The following is an 18736-nucleotide window of genomic DNA, read 5'->3' on the forward strand; positions in this document are numbered from 1 at the left end:
AACAGCCCTGCGCAGAGGTGGCGTGTCAGCTCAAACCTGAAGGGTATCTGGTAGAGGAGTGGGAGCAGGATGGAGGATGGTCAAGTGAGCCAGGAGAGAAGAAGGAGAGAAGCTCAGAGAAACAGCCGTCCCAGGTCTCATGTCCGTCCTGAGCCAGCACCCAAGGCCAGCACTGTTGGCCTCCTGCCACTGCCACACGCTCAACACCCTCAACCTCGCAAAGCTCTGCCTAGGTGTCCTTTCTCTGCTGGCAACAACTACTCATCAGCTCTCATTTCAAGTACCGGGGGCTCTGGAAAACCCAAATGACACGGGCAAAAGCTGGCACTCTTTCTCTGGACTCTTGGAGCCCTTGGCTCCAACTCTATCACAGTAGCACTTTTAATAGTGTCTTGTAATTATCTGGTTACATCACATCTCCAAGGAGCCAAGCACTCCTTGCAGGCACAGACTATGCCCTGCTGATCACTACAGACAGGCTTGGAATGGAGGGTTCAATTCATATATTCAAAAAATGTTATCTTTTGAGTGCCTGTTATGTGCCACATGGGGATACACTGGTGAGTAAGCCAGCAAAATTCCTGACTGAAAGGAGCTTACAATGTTCTACACTGTGTCTCAGCTATCTTTGGGTTTCTAGGGCCTTACACTAGGTCTGAGACAAGCAAGGGGCTGAAGGTATGAAAAATTACAGAGAGATGAAGGCTGGCAAGACAAAGCACATTCCTCTCCATACAGAGTTACAAATACAACCCCACCCCTGCTCCTGGGACGTATGCATTTTACGTGGGAAAAAGGCATATGAAACCTCTTAGTAAACTGAACCCCTTCCCAAAAGAACATTAGTTCCTCCCTATCATATCTTTTTCTTTATAGTTATACAAAATATAATGATGATTTTATGAGAAAATCAAGCTATATGTAAGACAATTTCCAGTTAATTCTTTAGAGTTTATGCCTTAAGGATACAGGCTATGCCTTTTCCACTGTGGTTCCTTTCTTTGCTCTCTAATCACCTTCCCCAACCTAATGCATAAAACTTACAGATCAGTTATTACCAAGAAGCTAATGGCCAAATGCCTGCAGATGGTGCTTGAGAAAGTACTGCATATATTTCAAATAAGACATTCTTTGTTGATTTTCTCCTATAGCTCCAATATGTGGAAACTGATCTCTCTTCATTTCCAATGAAAGGAGCTTCACCAACTATACTGCTTGTGCGAGCCTCTACTTTAGAGAGATTAAGACTCAAAAATCACGGTCAAGACTTCCCTGGTGGTGCAGTGGTTAAGAATCCGCCTGCCAATGCAGGGGACAAGGGCTCGAGCCCTGGTCCGGGAAGATCCCCCATGCGGCGGAGCAACTAAGCCCATGCGCCACAATTACTGAGCCCGCACTCTAGAGCCCACGAGCCACAACTGCTGAGCCTGTGTGCCACAATTACTGAAGCCCGCGCACCTGGAGCCCGTGCTCCACAACAAGAGAAGCCACCGCAGTGAGAAGCCTGCACACCACAACGAAGAGTAGCCCCCGCTCGTTGCAACTAGAGAAAGCCTGCGCAGCAACGAAGACCCAACACGGCCAAAAATAAATAAATTTATAAATTAAAAAAAATCACAGTCAGCCTGGCTCTTTCCTTCTCCCACCCAGGGGCTCTGGAAGGTCAGTTACCACCTGAGGTCAGATCACAGGTTCCTCCTGCCCACCTCTCACCCCAACAAGACCAGTCCAGTCTGCCTGGGCCCACTTTTCTTTTTTTCTTAATCACTATTTTTTTTAATTTAATTTAATTTATTTTTAACACAGCAGGTTCTTATTAGTCAATCCCTTTTATACATATTAGTGTATATATGTCAATCCCAATCTCCCAATTCATCACACCCCGACCCCCCCCCATTGGTGTCCATATGTTTGTTCTCTACATCTGTGTCTCAGTTTCTGCCCTGCAAACTGCTTCATCTGTACCATTTTTCTAGGTTCCACATATATGTGTTAATATACGATATTTGTTTTTCTCTTTCTGACTTACTTCACTCTGTATGACAGTCTCTAGGTCCATCCACATCTCTACAAATGACCCAATTTCGTTTCTTTTTATGGCTGAGTAATATTCCATTGTATATATGTACCACATCTTCTTTATCCATTCGTCTGTCGATGGGCATTTAGGTTGCTTCCATGACCTGGCTATTGTAAATAGTGCTGCAATGAACACTGGGGTGCATGTGTCTTTTTGAATTATGGTTTTCTCTGGGTATATGATGCCTGGGCCCACTTTTCTTAAAGGACAAACAAAATTTGAACATTAATTCTTTAAATGATGTCTTGTAATTATTGGATTACAACATGCCTCTACAAGAAGCCAAGCTCTCCTTGCAGGGGGTTTCTCTCTTTCCTCAAAGTAAATAATCACTCTGAGGCAGAAGAACCTTTTGATTTCTGAATGTAGAAATTCAAATCTGGGTGTGACCGAGCAACAGCTCTGGGCAACATTACTGTGGAATGGGCTTCTTTGGGGAAGATTCCATACTGTTCTTATTTTTTGATGGTCACACACACAAACTATGGAGATTTAAAAAAATGTGTGCACTGGATGCACACCCTACCATTTCTATGCACAGAAGCAGACTTTGAAAAAAGAAATCTCCAAATCTTACTCCTACAGATTAGAAAGAAGTCAAGCACTCCCTTCCTTTGGATCCACCAGGATTAGGTGACAAATCAGAATAGGTGGTTTATAAATTTGGTTTCTGTGCTAATGCTGCCCTCTAGGGATAGAAAGCTATAAAGGTACGGAGACTTAAAGAGATTTACGCTGCCTGGTAAAAGGGTAACGCTTGAGAAATACTGACTGGGAAAAGCCCATTACATCAGGGCCACAGCTGCCTGCTCTTTACTATACTATAGGGACCAGGACTTCTAAGATAAAAAGTGGGAGGTAAATGTTTCCTGAAATAAATGTAAGTTCAAATACTGATAACGTTCTCTAGAATGTCCACTTAACAGAACCAATGGGACAATATAAGCAACACCCGGGGCAATGCCAGGAGGTGGACATTAATATAATCTGATTACTGCTCTGGGCATTGGGGAATAAAATGGACAAATACAAATCCCCTATCTTCAGAGAATTTACTGGGGATGGAGGGAAGGTCACACCATATGTCAAATAAGTAAAATACACAGTGAGATAAAATTATAGGTGCTTAGGAGAAAAACACAGGGAGGAAGAATGTTAGCATTGGGTTGCAGAAAGGGAAATTATTCATAATTTTAAAGTGGGTGGTTGGGGAAGGCCTCTCTGAGAAGGTGTATTTAAGCAAAGACTTAGGAAAGCAAGTAAGCTTTGTGATGTTTGGGGGAAAGAATTCCAGGCCATGGAAACAGCAAGAAGGGAGGTGGAAAGGCCAGTAAGCTGTAAGGAGGGCAGGGTGTCTGGGGCCTGGGAGGTAATGATAAGGACTTTGGCCTGTACCCAGAGTAAACAGGTTAAAGAGGATTCCCTCTACAAGGACTTGAGTGAGTTAAGTCCCAAAGAACCCCCATCTGCTGGCTCCCCTTTCCTGGCAAGTTCTCAGGTCTCTGAGCCACACCTCCACCTGGGCCCTGGGCCTCTCCTCCCTTGTGCTGCGCTCACAGCCTTGAAAGGGCAGGAGGGCAGAGGTTGTGACTAAGCCCTGTCCAAAGGGGTTTGCTCATGGCGGACGCTCAACACAGTGCAAGTGTGTGGAACCAGCTACTTACAGCTATGATTTTTAAACTATGGACTACAAACCACTGGTGGGTTATGAAATCATTTCAGTAGATTATGATAAAAAAAACTAGAACGGAAAAGAAGATACTAGAGTGCAACCACATGTCAGGCATTTGTTTTTTGTAAAACTATTGTTTTCGTTATACATATATGTGTTTATGCATGTGTTGGTTCTATGGTAAAATATATTCCTACTATAGGTCACAGTTAAAACAGTCTGAAAACCATCAACTTAGGATTCATTCATTTATTCAAGAACCAAAAAGTTTCTCTAAAGGATCAGAGAGGCTCTTTCTTCCAGGGACCAGCTGTGAGGAATTGAAAAATGGACCCATCTCCAGTTTACCCTAGAGGTAATGCTTTCAGTGAGGAACAATGCATGAGAATCAGGTAGAACAACAGTCTTCAGGAGGGCTCAGGAGCAAAGCAATGTATTATGAAGTGGCGGATCTAATAAAAGGTCACTTCGACTGTCAAAAATAAACATTGTTAGAACTTGGACAGAAACAAGCCCAGTGCTCACTCCAAGGGCTACTCCTGGGGGACTTCCCTGGTGGCGCAGTGGTTGAGAGTCCGCCTGCCAATGCAGGGGGCAAAGGTTTGAGCCCTGGTCCAGGGAGATCCCACATGCCGTGGAGCAACTAAGCCCGTGCGCCACAACTACTGAAGCCTGTGCGCCTAGAGCCCGTGCTCCGCAACGAGAAGCCATTGCAATGAGAAGCCTGTGCACTGCAATGAAGAGTAGCCCCCGCTAGCTGCAACTATAGAAAGCCCATGCGCAACAACGAAGACCCAACACAGCCAAAAATAAATAAATAAATTAAAAAAAAAAAAAAAGGCAACTCCTGGGCTTCCTGGAGCTTCTGGGAATCCTGGCCTGGAAGGAAGATTCCCTGCTCTCACTCCACTGTCAACATGCCCTGGAAGGGAGGCTCCAGATTTCAGGAAAACCAAAAGATGTACCTCCCACAATACGCTTCGAGACCTCCTCTATATTTTCATGGTGTTAGCTAGCTGGGCAGGGGTGCTGAGGGGCAGACGGACAATAAAGGCCACTTGGAGAGAGGTGACCCTCTGCCTCAGTGTTAAACCGGGAGATGCTTCGTATTTCTTGCGGGAGACAGACAAGTGGCAGAAGGGCTCAGGGAGCAAGTCTACAAATCAAACAGGAGAGGCATGGCCAAGGACAAGAGTGCTACAGCCTAATGAACAGCCTCACAACCTGAGAAACAGAAGGATATTACCTGAGCTACCTGAGGTTAGAAAAAGAAGAAATGAAGGATTTGTCAGCCTGACTCCACATGCTCTAAAGAAGAGGTAACTGCACCAGCCAGCTCAAGTATCTCTGGCCTTGTCACAGCTACTATCCTGCAGCCGTGACAAACAGCCATGAGATGACTGGACCTGTCCCCTGCCTTGCGCTCCCTCTTAGATGTGCCTTTGGGGACAGACAGCATGTGCTAGAAGGCCAACCTAAGTGTCTATGTGGCAGTTACATCTGGGACTCTAGCTGCATTCTGTTTTCTCTTTTAATCTTGTGCGGATTTGGCTCGGGTCAGTGTAAAATTCAGCTTCTGGATCAGTAGTGTCAGACAAAACCCTTGACCCTGGCACTCACTTTCTGTGTGCACAAAAATCACTGGGGTTGCTAATAGAAGATGCAGATTCTAACGCTGTGGTGCTGGGTGGGCCCACTAACCTGCACATAGAGCAGCTTCTTGGGACACTGCTACAGCTGGCTTACAGATTATGCTTTGAGAAACCTTGCCCAGATCCCCGCACTGCCTCCTTACGAGGTCTGGCCTTGATGGCTTTCCTCTAGGATAGTCATGACTACTCTTCAAGGGTAAATAAATGGTAATTTAATGTCCCTCACCTAATAGGCTGCCCAGTTTCCTGGGCATTCCTGAGTAGACAGCATGCACACTTTTGTTGTTTTTTTCTTCTTTGACAAAGTTAGAAAAAAAGGTCTTTTGAACATACTGTTCACTTGTATTTTAGCCTGGTGTGACGATGCACTGTAAGCCAGAAAAGTAGAGAAACCAGGCCCCGCCACACAGGCCTGTGAGAAGGAGTGGAGACCACCTTAGTTAGCAGCCCTCCCCAGGCAGGTCCGGCAACAGGCTGGGAGATTTATGCAGCTGGGGTTCCAACAGGCTGCCCAGGTAGAGGAGGAGCCATGAGGTCTGAGCACAGGAGGAAGGAGGAAGCAGAGACCTCAATCACAGGTAGTTCAGTGCAAGTGCTGATTCTAAGGTGGAGTGCAGTTTCAGGGGGCATTCTGTACAGCTGGCAGTGGTACCAGCACCCAGGGTCAGGACTTAGGGTTCACAATACCCCTTGGTGGACGTTGGATAGGACAGCTCACAGAGGTCTCTGACCTAGGCTTTCCACCTTATGAGCAAAGGTTTCCAAAGAGGGAGACCCTGTAGGCCACTCACGGTGGCCTGTTTCCGCAGGAGGCAGCCTGGCTGCTCCCCGAGCCTGTACCTCCACCTCCTTCCCGCCCCCACAGATGGTGTATGCCCTACCAGAAGAGCCCAAGAGGTGAATATAGTTATAATAAAATGAGAAAACATCCCCAAAGAGGTCTGGACTAACAGTTGTGCTGCACAGGTCAGTAAGGCTCTCTGGGACAGGGAAGGCATAGAAACTTCCTCAAATGTTAAAGCTAATAGAAGAGCATGCAGGCAAATATCTGTGTGTTCTTCGGTTAGGAAAGGATTTCTTAAACAATTCCGCAAAGCACCCACTACACAGGTGAAGCAACTGAACTGAGTAGCTTTATCCTAAGGAGGACACCATAGACCAGGGTTAACAGATGTGTGACTGACTAGAAGATATCTGGAGCACTTAAAACTGAAACAAGATTAATGTCTAGAATGAACAGGGAACTGGCAAAAATTGGGAAGTAAAAAAAAAAATAAGAAATATGATAGAAAAATGGGTTAAAGATATGAGAGGGGAGATGTGCAACTTTAAAAGTTACCAAAGACAAATGGCCAACAGACACATGAAAAGATGCTCAACATCGCCAATTATTAGAGAAATGCAGATCAAAACTACTATGAGGTACCACCTCACACCAGTCAGAATGACCATCATCAAAAAGTCTATAAATAAACTTTGGAGAGGGTGTAGAGAAAAGGAAACCCTCCTACACTGTTGGTGGGATGGTAAATTGGTGCGGTCACTAAGGAGAACAGGATGGAGGTTTCTTAAAAAACTAAAAATAGAGTTTCCATATGATCTAGCAATGCTACTCCTGGGCATATACCCAGAAAAAACAAAAACTCTAATTTGAGAGGATACCCGCACCCCAATGTTCACAGCAGCACTATTTACAATAGCCAAGACATAGAAGCAACCTAAATGTTCACTGGCAGAGGAATGGATAAAGAAGAGGTGGTGTGTATACAATGGATACCACTCAGCCATAAAAAGAATGAAATAATGCCTTTTGCAGCAACGTGGACGGACCCAGAGGCTTCCATACTAAGTGAAGTAAGTCAGACAGAGAAAGACACATATTATATGATGTTGCTTTTATGTGGAATCTAAAAAAATGATACAAATGAACTTATTTACCAAACACAAATAGACTCTCAGACACAGAAAACGAACTGATGGTTACCAAAGGCGGAAGGAGGTAGGAGGGATAAATTTGGGATTAACAGACACACACTACTACACATAAAACAGATAAACAATAAGGACCTACTGTATAGCACAGGAAACTATATTAAATATAACAACATATAATGGAAAAGAATCTGAAGAAGAATACACACACACACAACTGAATCACTTTGCTATACACCTGAAACATTATGAATCAACTATACTTCCATAAAAAAAAATAAAAAACATTACCAGAAAAATGTATATGAAAACACTTTATACTAAGCAGACTGGCAACAATCAGAAAGTCAATCCACGTAAGGTGCTGGTGAGGCTGTGTGTCAAACGGAACCGCTGAGTACAGCAGGAGGGTGTCAACTGCCTGGCCACCTCCACCTAGGGTTGCTTCCCCAGGCCCATAAGGATGCATTCAGGGGTCTAGGATGGTAGAGAGGTGCTACGGTACACAGGAGAATGGATAACAAGATGCTATGCAGGCAAGGAGAAAAATTCACAAAAAGCAATGCAGAAAAGACCTCAAAAACAGTATGAAAAAAAGAACAGAATGAGATCTACAGCACATATCATTTATGTAAATGAAAATCATACAGGCATAGAACTCTATTTTCTCAAGATACGCACATATCCAAGGACATATACTGAATATTTAAAATGGGTGTCTAAGGGGGAGGAGATAGGAGTAGGGATTGGAGGTGCAGAAAACCCAGTAAAACAAGAGGGGTCTTCTGCAGCTGGTTCTGATGGTGCGCTCGTAGGTGGAGAGTGTGACTGATTTAGATTTAGATTCGTGGACTTGGGGTTCCAGTCCTCACCCCAAGACTAAAACACACCATTCATACATCCTGGGCTCAAACTGCTATTACTGCCCCCACCCTCCCTAGGATTTAAAAGCAGCTGTAGAAGGACTGGATTAACCTCCATATTTGCAAATCAAAAAGCAAAGCACGATGATCAGGGTGTAAGCACAGAGTGTGGGTGTATTCTGGGGTGTATCTTTCACTAACACTTTTATTTTGGTTAGGTCTGGGGATTTATTTCATTGACTTGGTCTAAATATGACTGAGTTTTAGAATACTTTAGAAAAAACCTTGAATAATAAAAAATCAAAATAATAAGAATAGCACATACTCAGAAAGATGTGTCCTGATAAGTGTAAGAGGACCCTGTAGAATCTGTGATCCGAGGGTACATGTGGTTCTGTATTTCTTGGACAGCTTTACAGACACCAGGACTTTTCACTTGGGATGAAATTCTTAGAGTGAAGAGGACACAATTCAATCTTTTCTTGGTGACTCACAGTTATGGTCTCGGTGTATGCCAGCCACTCTGAGCCATAAGGAGTCTACCAAGTCTGTCCCTACCCAGAATGTCCCCGGACTGCTGGGCCTTTGCAGTCCTCATGTTTGTTTCAGATAGGCAGTTTTTTCCTTGCTTTCAGGAGGCGCCCTTTTTTGCTGCTGTTTCTATGACTGCCCAGCATGCTCCTTCTTTCTCCCCATCTATTGTTAAGGAGTCGAAAACTAGATAACTAAGTGTTTTAGAACTGGATCTCAAATAAAAATAGACTGATCTGAGGGCAAATCTCTAGGCTCACCTTGGAGGACAAAGCATCACAGACTGTGATGGTAACTATTCTGGATGCTTCAAAGCCTTTTCTGATTAGCTCCTGCCACTATTTCAGTGTGGAAGATGAAAACAGGCAGCTGTGGAAAATTCTTCTCAAAAATGGCAATGACTACAAAATCTGCCCTGGCTTGACCTTACAGCCCTCTCCCAGCCAGATTATCTTCGCCTGCTGGGCCAACACTGTACGGGGAGTGGTACCCTGCCTCAGCAGACAAGTCCGAGGGGGCTGTGGGGGTACTAGGTCAATCCCCTGACTCTGTGTTCAGTTTCCCTGAGGGTGGAGCTTCCAGCCTATGCAGAGCACCATGCAGACCCAACAACACAGTCTTTAGATGCTAGGGTGGAGGAGACAGGTGCCATGTCTTCTCATTTTACTAGACGACAAGCCTCTCTGACGAGGACATATTCAGTCAGTTCTCATTAACGGGCTTTCTCACGAAATCCAACCCATGAGGTTAGTGCAGTTGGAGACCAGGTATGTGGTATGTTACTGCCTTTTTCGATCTGGTGCCTAGGTCTCATCAAACTCATCTTAAATTTTTAGGATTCACGGTTTATGAGATGTTGTCAGTGTACTTTTATGAAACCCTTGTCAAGAAAACAAGACTTGAAAAGGAAGACATCACAGAGACACAGTATCTGGAACTGTAACAGCAAATGCCATGTTTAATAATGGGATTAATCAAGTGAAGCCTGGATTTATCTGTATTCCCTCATTTGATGAACTAGAAGATGGGGACATTATTGTAATCATGTTTGTTTTCTCCCCAGGACTCAAGGAGAAGGGAGTTCTTTTTGAAGAAAACATGACAGATTTAGATTTTATGTGGTGGATTTGGGGAACTGTTTGGCGGTGTGGTTTGAACTTGTTAGGCTAAGAGCTCAGGGAGGGGTGGGGCTGGAGTCCAGATGTATGAGGCTCTGGCATGCAGAAGGCATTTAAGACAGCTTGGATGAGGTCACCCAGGGCGAGTGGGGACAAACGCAAAGGGGCACAGGTCAGAGCCCCAGGGTGCTCCAGGGTTGGCATGCAGGGCAGAGAGGAAGAGATAGGAAGCTTCTGAGTGGTGGGGGTCATTAAGGCACTAGATTAGGTTTCTAAAATGGAAAGATGACAAATGAAAGAGAGCGGGTAAAACTGCTATGCCTTAGGGACGGGCAATCTCTCTTTCGGGCTACTTAATGACATCACACCCATCTCTCTCTGCCTGAGTATCGAGGCACATCCTACTTGCATTTCTCTCTGGTGATGTCTTTCACAGTTCACTACAGAATTTCTGGCATTTTGTAGTCCTACAGTGATAGGAATCCAAAGCCCTGCTAGTGTCAGGCTTCCTGGAACCAAGCATTGGCTCAAGTTTGAGCCCATTCAGCCACTAGATAACACTCAGATAATTCTTGGCTCAAATTTCGTTAATTATTGATGGGTTAGAATTGCATCATTCATGAAACATAAGATCACAAGTTGGTAGCAACTTCCTGGAACTAAAAACTTCAGTTTTAATTTACAGAAAAAGGAACTCTTAGGTGGATATCCAATTGGAGTGCACCAATACTATCTTTCCAATACTAGTACCAATACTATCTTTAGCTGGGCTTAAGGCAAGGTATTCAGGCCTTAGAGTATACATACAGGAAGAAAGATCCTCCGTAGAGTTGTTAAAACTGGTAGTTACAGTTCATATGACCATTTTTGATACTGAAACTGGTAATGATTTCTGGAAAACTTGGGAGGAGAACATGTTCCTGAAGGAGCGGTAGGGGTTGTGGTAGGAAATAGCCAATGAGAGCATTAAAGCAGGACAGGGAGGAAAACAATTCTTCTCATTACTTCCCTTCAGTGGCTGCCTTTTCCCCGCACTCCTGTGACAGGCCCTACTTGTCTGCATTTTTTCATCTTCTCGCTCGCCTCCCTGTTGACCCCTCTATCCCACTCTTTCTCCAATGACGTTCATTTCCCCTTTCAGAAATGGACTTTCATAAGGAAGTAGAGGTCACATGTGAGCCTTTCCCTTGTGGAGTCTGTTGTCCTGTTCCCTTGAACGTGGCCCGCACTCACTCTTTTTTGGACCCCTCAGGACAACACAATCTCTCTAGTTTCCTTTTTCTTCCTCTTCCCTGAGACAGACAAACAGACTTGCTCTGTTAGAAGGATTTTATGGCTCATCATGCTGGGTGGACAGACTGGAGAAAAAAATGACATATAGGAAGTTCGTTTTCAGAAATTCCCTTAAAAAAAAAAAGTGCTGGTTTCTGGGATGTGGTTTCAGGTACACTTCTGTGCTGATAACTGGTAAATCCCATTGGATTTCCTTCCACTTTTACTTTTAAAGTTCACACGCCCTCCCCACCTGCTGACCCAACCCAATGAAAGGAATAAAGACAACACAATGTAGCAGAAGGCTTGGAGAAAAAGAGGAAGTATTTGCTGCTATTTACTGCTATGGGCAGTCTCTTCTCAAAGAGTTACCACTTTCAGATTTCCCTGTAGTAGTATAAGCATTAAATGAGAAAAGGTGTCACCTCTGGTAGGGTGCCTGGAACTGAGAGGTTTTTTTTTTTTCTTTCACATCTTTATTGGAGTATAAATGCTTTACAATGTTGTGTTAATTTCTGCTGTACAACAAAGTGAATCAGCTATAATGCATACATATATCCCCATATCCCCTCCCTCTTGAGCCTCCCTCCCACCCTCCCTATCCCACCCCTCTTGGTCATCGCAAAGCACCGAGCTGATCTCCCTGTGCTATGCAGCTGCTTCCCACTAGCCATCCATTTTACATTTGGTAGTGTGTATATGTCAATGTTACTCACTTCATCCCAGCTTCCCCCCTCCCCGTGTCCTCAAGTCCATTCTGTAGGTCTGCATCTTTATTCCTGCTGTGCCACTAGGTTCATCAGTACCGCTTTTTAAAATTCCATATATATGGTATTTGTTTTTCTCTTTCTGACATACCTCACCCTGCATGACATATTCTAGGTCCATCCACCTCACTACAAATAACTCAATTTCGTTCCTTTTTATGCTGAGTAATGGTCCAATGTATATATGTGCCACATCTTCTTTATCCATTCATCTGTTGATGGACAGTAGGTTGCTTCCATGTCCTGGCTACTGTAAATAGAGCTGCAATGAACATTGTGGTACATGTCTCTTTTTGAATTATGGTTTTCTCAGGGTATATGCCCAGTAGTGGGACTGCTAGGTCATATGGCAGTTCTATTTTTAGTTTTTTAAAGAACATCCATACTGCTCTCCATAGTGGATTTATCAATGCACATTCCCACCAACAGTGCAGGAGGTTCCCTTTTCTCCATGCCCTCTCCAGCATTTACTGTTTCTAGATTTTTTGATGATGGCCATTCTGACCAGTGTGAGGTGATACCTCATTGTGGGTTTTTCTGTTTTTTTTTGCTGTACGCGGGCCTCTCACTGTTGTGGCCTCTCCCGTTGAGGAGCACAGGCTCCGGACGCGCAGGCTCAGTGGCCATGGCTCACGGGCCCAGCCGCTCTGCGACATGTGGGATCTTCCTGGACCGGGGCACGAACCCGTGTCCCCTGCATCGGCAGGCGGACTCTCAACCACTGCCCAGGGAAGCCCCTCATTGTGGTTTTGATTTGCATTTCTCTAATGATTAGTGATGTTGAGCATCTTTTCATGTATTTGTTGGCCATCAGTATGTCTTCTTTGGAGAAATGTCTATTTAGGTCTTCTGCCCATTTCTGGATTGGGTTGTTTGCTTTGTGATACTGAGCTGCATGAGCTGCTTGTATGTTTTGCAGATTAATCCTTTGTCAGTTGCTTCATTTGCAAATATTTTCTCCCATTCTGAGGGTTGTCTTTTAGTGCTGTTTATGGTTTCCTCTGCTGTGCAAAAGCTTTTAAGTTTCATTAGGTCCCATTTATTTTTGTTTTTATTTCCTTACTCTAGGAGGTGCGTCAAAAAGAATCTTGCTGTGGTTTATGTCATAGAGTGTTCTGCCTATGTTTTCCTCTAACAGTTTTATAGTGTCTGGCCTTGCATTTAGGTCTTTAATCCATTTTGAGTTTATTTTTGTGTATGGTGTTAGGGTGTGCTCTCATTTCATTCTTTTACATGTATCTGTCCATTTTTCCCAGCGCCACTTATTGAAGAGGCTGTCTTTTCTCCATTGTATATTCTTGAGAGGCTCTCCCTTTGAATGCTGACCTCACTAGCAGGGACTCAGCTTCTCTGCTGCTCCTCTCACCCCCTGCCATTTGTGTTTCTAACTCCCCAGCAATTAGAGAGAGCACCAGCAACAGCCTGATGTTCCTCAGGGCTTGTTTCCTACATTTGCACACAGTGCAGTGTGGGTATGTCTGTCTTTTCTTTTTCTTTTGCTCATAAGGTTTGCAGGGCAGATTCTATGCTGATATCCACTTAAAATATCGACTAAGTGCCCATCGGGGGCCAAGCAGACTGCCGGGTATAGTCAGCAGTGCTTGAAATTATCAAACTGTGTGCTCTCTTTATGCTTCACATATTGGCAATGTTTTCAACAGAGGGCCTAATCCTTCCACCGTGGACCCTGGCAATACTCTGCCTGGGTTACGCCTGACCACAAAGCTCTTTTCTTCAGAGTTCAGGGCCTTCCTTCCTCACTGTCCAGGGAGTGGACGGCCATCTATAAACATCTAATTTGCCCACAGGCACACGGTCAGCTCCTGGAAAAGGGATGGCAATCAAGGGGACTACATACTCGCAAAGGTTTTCAGAATGATTTTCCTGCAAAGAACCCAAAATTCTCCCAAATTCTGTACATGTTTTTTGTGTTTTTTTTGCGGTACGCAGGCTTCTCACTGTTGTGGCCTCTCCCGTTGCGGAGCACAGGCTCCAGACGCGCAGGCTCAGCGGCCATGGCTCACGGGCCCAGCCGCTCTGCGGCATGTGGGATCTTCCCGGACCAGGGCACGAACCCGTGTCCCCTGCATCGGCAGGCGGACTCTCAACCACTGCGCCACCAGGGAAGCCCCCAAATTCTGTACATCTTAAGGAGATAGAATCCTCACTCTCTTCCCAGAAAGGAAAGAGCAAACAATGGTAAAAAATTGAAAGGGTGCAGTCATTTCTGATCTTTACTGGTACTTTCACGTTCCCTCCTTCTGTTCTGCTATCAATGGGAGGGACAATAAGGGCTGTTTAATTCTTATGAAGCAGGTTAAGAAAACCACGAGTGACATGGATTGCTGATGTGTTGCCAATGACAGTCCCTTTCCTTTGGTGTTGGAAGGAACGTTTTCTCCTCGAACTTAGCTGGAGGTAGAGTTATACCCGCTTCACAAGTGCCGTTTATACAGCAGGCTTGCAGGGAGGGAGCGGCTGCCTAGCTAGTAGTTTTTCATATCCTCATTAACAAACAAACAAACAAACCCCCTCCTCAGAGTAAACAGCAATGGTGAGCTTTCAATCTTTCCCTCCTTGCTCCTTAAGTGTGACAAAAAGGAAAGCCTCTCTTGGGCTCAAGCAATATGACTGAATAGAAGGGTCAGGAAAGGGAGGAAAAACTGTCAACTTGACACAGGGGCATGATAAAAAATGCAAGTGGAAGAATCCCAACTCGAAAGGCACAGAAACAGGAACACAGAGACCTGTCTCGATACAGAAACGCTTCGTGCTGTCACCCTCCTAATGCCTCACTCCCTCCATGCTCCCACTTCACATGCTTTGGCAACTCCAGTTCTGCTGTAAGTTTTCATATATTTTTGTTATAGAAAACAGTAAAACACTATGTATTTGGTTAGTACGCTATCCATCTGATGTCTTCGGATACTATCATCCTTACACCCCTACTGAACTCACATGCCCACATGGCTCTTTATCCAATTTTTTTTCCTTCCCTCCCTCCCTCCCTTTCTTTCTTTATGCAGGCTGTGCTGGGTCTTAGTTGCGGCACATGGGATCTTTTAGTTGTGGCATGCAGACTCTTAGTTGTGGCACACATGCAGGATCTAGTTCTCCGACCAGGGATCAAACCTGGGCCCCCTGCATTGGGAGTGCGGAGACTTACCCACTGGACCACCAGGGAAGTCACTCTTTATCCAGCTGAAAACTAGTCCTTTCCCTTAGGAATACGAGCAGTTTAATCAATGATTTTTAGTTCTGTGGGACATAATAGTATAAAGAACATCAGAGAGCATTCAGGGGATGGTTACCTAGTTACTGCTCCCCAGAGGACGAGCAGCACTGTCTTTCCCTGGGAGCTTGTTAGAACTGCAGAACATCAGGCTCCGCTCTAGACTTACTAAGCAGATTTGCATTTTGACAAGATCACTGAGTGATTCTAATATACAGTAAAGTTTGAGAAGCCCTGGCCTCTTCTTACACAGGTCTTGGTTTTGCTGATCTTTCTGATACCTCTATTCAGACAAGAAAAAAATCGGGTAATATGGGTTCTTTAGTAGATCAGTTTTCACTACTGGCAATTTTTAGGGAAGTTGACTATATTCATTCTCCATTCTTTTCAGCATGGCTAAGGGGACAGGCAGAGTTTACTCAATGCTCGTGAAATCATCACTCCATCTTGCTTCAAGGGAAAGGCCATCAACATATTTAACAGTAGGGGACAAAGAGGTATGAGAGAGTGAGGTGACAGGAGGGAGCAATAGTGAAATCTACAATTCTTTATGCTTGTAAATCAAGGTCTAAAATTTGTTATCAAATTTGCCAAATATTGTTGTTGAAAACGAGATGGTGAACAATGCATTTTGGAAAGCACCTTGCAAACAAACAATGCCGGCGCAGGGTCTTCAAGACTGTATATGAACCATCTGCACTGAGCACGTACTCGCCTGCCCGTAAAGGCTGCTTGCTGATGCAGGGAAGGACCCAGCTATGCGGGGAAGCAGGGCTCGCCTGATGCCACGTCGAGGAAGCTGCCAAGAAGAGACATTCAGAACCAGGCGAGGGTGCTGAGCTGACTGCTGATGAAGACAAATGGTCTTTTATTTTCTTGTTTGCTTATTCTTGGACTTAAATTTTCAGTACAGTTAGTCACTCAAGTATAAAACAAACCTTAGCATACCACTATCTCAAACACTATTTGATCAGAGAGAAACTAATCAATGGTGCGTCCTCACCATTTGACCCTAAAGCATGCTTAACCACCACCCACTAATGCTAAACCACTTTTTCATTAGTTTTCTTCATGTTCAAACACCCAAAGGTGACCTTTGGAAGCAAAAGTGCAACTAAGGTGTTGTAAATGGGTCTCGTAACACAATATGTTGCAAATGTGACTTCCCTCTCATCTCTTTTAAGCTGTCTTTCAGCCTTTATCCGTGGCCCCAATTCTCTGTTCCAGTTATATGGTGTACCGAGGGGGAACTTGTAGTGTTTGGCCATATAAGGAGCCTGTCCACAGCTTTCCTTGAAGGCAAGATAAGCCCAGCCCAGGAAGGTAGAGCTGAAGGTCTACTCAATAGGAACCATGTCACTCACACCCCCCTTCCATGTCTCCTCCCCTAGACGGGCCTAGTGATTTTGTGAACACCCGACCCTGCAGAGAGCTGCCAGAGTGGTAGCCTGCTCTGGTGTTGCCAGTATCTTTGTTTTTCATTCTTAATTCCTTCCTTACAGCAAATACTCAAAACAACAGATGGACAATAGGACAAAACTTCACCAGAAGCCATTTGCCTTTTGTCAGGCTCCCCAAGCTCGGCTCCACTCGGGCTCAGCAGCAATTGCCCTAGGTGCCTGGACGAAGGCTGGACAACCTGGAAATACATGGGGACACATCTGCTAAAGCTCTAACAGATTTGTCTCTGGCTCAGCTGTAAGCTCGATTATAACCACCCCTGATTTCTGTGGCTTTCTCACCTGAATCAAGCTACAAAAGACACTGCGTTTTTTGGGCGGCCATTATGGACTGAATTGTGCTCCCTCCTAAATTCAGATGTTGAAGTCCTAACCCCCAGTAGCTCAGAATGTGAATCTGTTTAGAGACAGGGCCTTTAAAGGGGTGATTAGGTTGAAATGAGACTCTTAGGGTAGACCCTAAGCCAACCTGACTGGTGTGCTTATAGAAGAAGGGTATCTGGACACATAGAGAGACACCAGAGATTTGTGTTCACAGTGGAAAGGCCCTGTGAGGACACAGTGAGGAGGTGGCCATCTGCAAGCCAAGGAGAGAGGTCTAAGAAGAAATCAAACTTGCCAACACCTTGATCTTGGACTTCCAGCCTCCAGAACTGTGAGAAAGTAAATGTCTGTTGTTTAAGCTGCCGATCTGTGGTATTCTGTTATGGCGGCCCTAGCAAATTAATAGGGTGGCCTTCAATGGTGATCAAACACTAGATGGTGGTGGATCTAGAGAGGTCCTGACCCTCTGTGCACACACTGCTGCCCTTTGACCTTCTTCATTCATGCTGAAACTCTAAGTCATGATTTTTGGGGGACAGATGGGAACAGGCTGTGGAGACTGTGACTAAGTCCCCGAAAACCGAGAGTGCCACTGATCTATTTTCCATTCAGATGAACACGTGGCTTCCTGGAAGTGGGGCCTCTAAGTACATGCTGACTTTGGGGGAATAATAATTTTTTTCTTTGGCCATGCCGCGTGGCTTGTGGGATTCTCAGTTCCCCGACCAGGGACTGAACCCAGGCCCCTGCAGTGAAAGTGCCAAGTCCCAACCACTGGACCAGGGAATTCCCAATAATCCTGTAGTTATACCAGTTACTTCTACCTTTACTAATGGTAATCCTGAGAATATACCACCCCCCTCAACGCAATGTGGTGCTTAGAGTATGAAGAGATAGTTTATGCTACTGACCAATTTCAACAGGAATCGGACTCAATATATCTTCTGGGAATAAAAAGAGGTTTCCAGAATTCACAAAATACATGTTGAATTAAATTTGCATCCGTCTCCCTGCATTCTCTTGCCAGTACACAACAACAAATAGTTATGATACTAAAGTGTGATTAAATCGGTTTCAACAAATATTTATCAAGCAAGCTAGACACTGTATTAGCAAGTGGAAATAAAACCATGAACAAGACTCTGTCTCTGACTTTCAGGAGGAGATTACAGCAGACCAGGAACTGCAATCTCAAAACGCCCATATGGGTGGCAGGTAATGCAAGCTGCTAGAAAATAACCAATCGTGGTGGCCAATCAAAAGCGAGATTCAGTTTGCCTAAGCTTTAAATTTAAGAGAAGCCAGAAATCTGAAATTTTACATAAAATCTGATTTCATATATTGGTAGCTAACTAAAAAAATAGTTTATAATGTTGGTGAGGACTAAATGAAAATGGCTATGAGCTGCATCAGGGGTGTGTGTGTGTGTGCACACACACGCGTGCGCTGGGGGTAGGGTTTTCTGCACTTTACAGACCAGATTTAGGACCGGGCACAGCTGAGGGATGAGCACTGGCACCAAGGAAACATTCACAACCTTGGCTCTAGGTTTAGGCTTGTCTGTTCATCCAGCTACTGAACTGCTGCCACTCACCAGCTGGTCTGGCTGTCTCCACCCTGCCCCCACCCTTTTTACAAAGGTATATGTGGTTTTCCTTAACCATCAAGAGACTGCTCCCTCTCCACCTTTCTCCCCAGGCCCCCACACCCCCCCAAGACAAGTACAAGAGTTCATGGTTACTGCTGCTCGGAAAAGGCCTCTGTGAAAAGAGCTGTCTTCTCATAAAGCAGAGATCATCAGGGAGTGGTGGTGTCTACTCCTCGTGACTGACT

The 18736-nt window shown here is 44.8% G+C and overlaps 1 protein-coding gene across 6 annotated transcripts in view; it reads right to left on the reverse strand.

Annotated features, from left to right (window-relative positions):
- RNF216 (ring finger protein 216) overlaps positions 1–18736 on the reverse strand; it is a 172450-nt gene that overhangs the window by 39251 nt on the left and 114463 nt on the right. The window contains exon 14 of one of the 6 annotated variants that reach the window (XM_067705433.1): positions 15778–15966. The exons of the other annotated variants lie outside the window; for them this stretch is intronic. Within the exon in view, the coding sequence (XP_067561534.1) occupies positions 15793–15966 (174 nt within the window). The 3' untranslated portion in view covers positions 15778–15792. Of the gene's footprint in view, positions 1–15777; positions 15967–18736 lie in introns of those variants that run through there. 6 annotated transcript variants of the gene reach the window in all.

The sequence above is a fragment of the Pseudorca crassidens genome, chromosome 15, assembly GCF_039906515.1.
Source record: "Pseudorca crassidens isolate mPseCra1 chromosome 15, mPseCra1.hap1, whole genome shotgun sequence".
Taxonomy (NCBI): domain Eukaryota; kingdom Metazoa; phylum Chordata; class Mammalia; order Artiodactyla; family Delphinidae; genus Pseudorca; species Pseudorca crassidens.